Here is a 4396-nt window from a genome sequence, read left to right as displayed (position 1 = left end):
TTTCGTTAAATAATGATCAAATGTTAATGATAAAAAAATATTCAGTGAGAAAATAAAAGAGAATTTAATAAGTACTCTAATTTTTATTTTTTTGTAAAATGAGATTGAGCTAACTCTTTACATTATAAAATTAATCTCTTCTCTACGTTATGTCAAAGTGATGGATTTAATATCTGTATAATAATTTATAAAAATTAAATTTATACAATTTTTAAAGTTGATAATATCAATCTATCCATTAAAAATATTAAAATTTTATTTATAAAAATATCAAGTTAACAACATCGTAGTATCACATGAATATCATAGCATCACTTAAACTTTATTTTTATGTTTGGTCAATGCCACATCAGAATAATCATTTTATCATTTTTTGATTCCATGTCATCAAATTATTATTACATCAATAAAAATATGCCACGTTAATATTAAAAATTATAATGTCAATCTATTCATTTACAATGTTGAAAATTAAATTATAAAATTATCATGTTGATAATTTAATTGTGTCACATTAACATCACATCACCACTTAAAATTCATATGTGCATTTAATCAATGACACGTTAGCATAATCAGTACATGATTCTTAGATTCTACTTTGTAATATCAACAAGAACATACCATGTTAATACAAATAAATATCATATCAACATAAATAACGAGTTAATTTTAATAACATTAAATGTTAATAATTTGATTGACATTATCAATATCGAAAAGTACAAGTACTCAATATTTACAAATTATTTTACAAAGTTTAAATTTTCGACTTTGGAAGATTATAAAAATTAATTGCATAATTTGATTTTTTTAAAAATAAAAAATTCATGCTTTTATAATTAACGCGATCTTAAGATGTAATTCCTTAGATTCATTATTAAACCAAAAACTCGAACAATTTAGACAAATTTTTTTAAAGTAAAATTAAACAGTATGACAAAGTTCGAAAACTTTGTGTAATTAATATATGGTGGGCATCATGACTAGTGGGTGGAGAATGATTCAAGAGATATATTACTATAAAATTGGGGGCAGAAGCGGCTTAAATTTGTAAACTCCCAACATAGCAGGAATGAGGCTTTGAACAGGAAGAGGCAGGTTTTGATTTGACTGAGAAAACGATGGTGGACTAGAAGTAGCACTGGGTTTAAACTTTTGACCACCCACACGCTGCTTGCATTGCTTCTTCTCAAATAACAGGACTGGGTCTCTGCTCTCCATCAAACCGCGTCTTCCTACGCTTCCCTCATCTCCCCCACATTTTGGCCCCGCTTTAAACCCACCCTTTTTACGCCATAATCTCCTTATTTCCGATCCCGCAATGAAATTCTTATCAAAGCTGTTTCCATGGGTCTTTTCTTTTGTGAATCCCACCGCGTTTCTCTCCTGATTGTTTCATTTCTTTGTTCTGTTTCTATCTGTTCCTCACTCTCCTCAGTCTCTATTTCTGAGACTTCTAACCTGACATTGGTATGTGCCTTGGAACCGCAACGATCTTCTCTGAATTGTGCTAGCTTTCCTCCCGGTATCCAAACCCCTTTCAACTCTAATTATTCGTTTTCTGGGATTGTATCTGGAGAAGGGTTTTTATGTGGTTTGAGGCCTTCTTTTTCCTCGTCCAATATTTCTGTTATGCATTGTTGGAGATTCTCTAGCGACGGTACTACTATAGAGTTCAAACGGATTTACGAGGGTCCAGGTCTTAAACAACTTGATGCAGGCAACTCTCACATTTGCGGTCTTAATGAGACCAACGCTCTTGAATGTTGGCGGTGGCCTGGATTCAACCCAACCGGGGATCGAAGCTTTTCTACAATTGCTGTTGGTGAAGGATTTGTATGTGGGTTATCAGAAGCTGGAAAGATTAAGTGCCTTGGAAACGTTACTGGCATCTCTGGTCAAGAGCCTAGAGGGAATTATAGCGTGATCGCTGCTGGCTTTACACATGCTTGCGCTATCGGTTTAGATAATGATTTGGAGTGTTGGGGGAATACTGTGGGTAATAAGCCACAGGGAAAATTCAAAGCACTGGCTCTGGGTCAAAATCGAAGCTGTGCTTTAAGGATTAATGAAACAGTTGTTTGTTGGGGGGAGAATAATTTCAGTCTGCCAGAGGAATTGGGAGGGTATGAATTTTTGTCGATCGAAGCAAAAAGAAACGTCTTCTGTGGAGTTTTGACATTTAATTATTCTCTGTTTTGTTGGGGTGACACAGATTTTAATTCCAACTTCATGGTATTCTCAAGAGTATTGCCAGGGCCATGTAGGGATTCGTGTCCATGTGGTTCATTGCTAGGATCAGGCTTCCTTTGCAACAATGTTCGATCTATTTGCCAAACTTGTAATACACCTGTCGTGCCTATAACGCCACCACCGCCATCAGCTCCCTCACCAAGCAGTGATTTGAATGGCAAAATGGTAGCCTTTTTAGTTGTTGGTTGTGTAGGATCCTTCTGTTGGTTCCTAGTCGTTGGTTTCTTTGTCTTTAGACATTGCAAAGGTAGAGGATGCCGTGTCCATGATTCAGGTCCCCTGGATGAGACTGGTCGCCCAGATAATGCTGTTCCCAATCAGCCCCAAAGTCCCCAAGTCCCATCAGCACCAGCAGTTCTGGAGAAGCGTCTGAGCCAGTTGACCAGCATGGGAAATACAGGTCGCTTGGAGGAATTTTCATTACAAGCCCTGATTCAAGCGACCAACAATTTCTCTGAAGATCATAAAGTTGGGACTGGCAGTTTTGGTTCTGTCTACCATGCCACATTGGATGATGGGCGTGAAGTGGCCATCAAGCGAGCTGAGATAACATGCACTGCATCCTATGCAATAGGCACCAAACGTCAAGAGGATAAAGACAATGCCTTCGTGAACGAGCTTGAATATTTGTCACGCCTCCATCACAAAAATCTCGTCCGACTATTAGGATTTTGCGAAGATTCCAATGAGCGTGTATTGGTGTACGAGTACATGGACAATGGCACACTCCATGACCATCTCCACAAGTTTCAAGATTCTCCCTTTATGTCATGGGCTGTGCGGCTTAAGATTGCATCAGATGCAGCAAGGGGGATTGAGTACTTGCACGAATACGCGGTACCACCAATCATACACCGCGATATCAAGTCCTCCAACATCCTTCTTGACGGAAATTGGAGTGCAAAGGTATCCGATTTTGGATTGTCATTGTTGGGTCCTGGGGACGATGAGTCACACCTTTCGCTGCGTGCAGCAGGCACGGTTGGATACATGGATCCTGAGTACTACAGGCTGCAGCAGCTGACCACTAAGAGTGATGTGTACAGCTTTGGTGTAGTATTGCTGGAATTGTTATCAGGATGCAAGGCAATTCATCGGAACGAAAATGGGGCGCCAAGGAATGTAATTGATTTCGTTGTTCCATATATTCTCCGAGACGAAATTCACAGAGTTTTGGACCCCAGAGTCCCACCACCAACCCCCTTCGAAATAGAGGCAGTGGCATACGTAGGATACTTAGCAGCCGACTGTATAAGACCAGAAGGCCGAGACAGACCTTCAATGACTGAGATTGTAAATAGCTTGGACAAGGCATTTGCTGCTTGTTTACTTCCCCCAGCCTTGTCCCGCTCCAGTACAGACTCCTCCACGTAGCAGAGAAATTTGTATAGCAGAGAATAGTCAATTTTTTCCCCCAATTCCCTCCATACTGATTTGTTGATTACCAACCAATAATGTTAAGAGAATAGAATGTGGTCCACAAAGAGGTGTTCTTCCCTTGTTTTGACAAAGTCATTGGGATTTATTTCTTCCAATAAGGTTGGGTTTTGAATTTGCCCAACGAAGACTCCCAAGGGGGGCAGGTCAAAACAAAGGAAACCTTTGAAAGTTCAGAAATAGGGAGGGATGGTCATGCACGCACGGTTTTCTCAATTACCGAGAAAGAAAGACCCGCCATCATATACACGGTTGGACTTCTATTTAATTGGTAAACATTATTATTATTATTATTATTATTATTTAAATGATGTTGGACCACATACACAATTGTTCAATGAAAGATTTAAAATCATACCTGCACTGTTGTCACAGCTGGTCAAAATGTTCCATGGTCTTTAGCTTTCCGATGGGCTTTTATTTCTTCCCCCAACTGTTTAAATTCAAATCTCTTTTACGTAAAGTTCAAAGATCTTTAACTTCTTATAATTTATATTTTGCTTAAAAGGTTGTTCTCTCACAATCCTTTTTAAGCTCTATTTGTTAAAATTTATGTATAATTAATTTATACTTAAATTAGAATTCACTATATTAGAAATTTAAAGCACAAAAATATACTTGATTCTTGATTCTCGATTTCATGATAAAAATAATGCTATTCAGATTACTTTTTGAGATTCAATGTACTAGGATCTACCTTCTC

General features: G+C 37.8%; 1 protein-coding gene across 1 annotated transcript; it reads left to right on the top strand.

Moving 5' to 3' along the window:
* Positions 1-1234: 1234 nt before the first annotated feature.
* On the top strand, positions 1235-4066 carry CCR4 (CRINKLY4 related 4). The gene has a single exon (XM_021444405.1). The coding sequence runs from the start codon at positions 1351-1353 to the stop codon at positions 3628-3630; it is 2280 nt and encodes a 759-aa protein (XP_021300080.1). The 5' UTR covers positions 1235-1350; the 3' UTR covers positions 3631-4066.
* The last annotated feature ends 330 nt before the right edge of the window (positions 4067-4396 follow it).

This window comes from Theobroma umbraticum, unplaced genomic scaffold, assembly GCF_002168275.2.
Source record: "Theobroma umbraticum cultivar Fairchild unplaced genomic scaffold, ASM216827v3 scaffold_302.0, whole genome shotgun sequence".
Lineage (NCBI taxonomy): Eukaryota > Viridiplantae > Streptophyta > Magnoliopsida > Malvales > Malvaceae > Theobroma > Theobroma umbraticum.
Note: the sequence above shows the minus strand (reverse complement) of the source record. Positions and strands in the feature narration are given on the sequence as shown.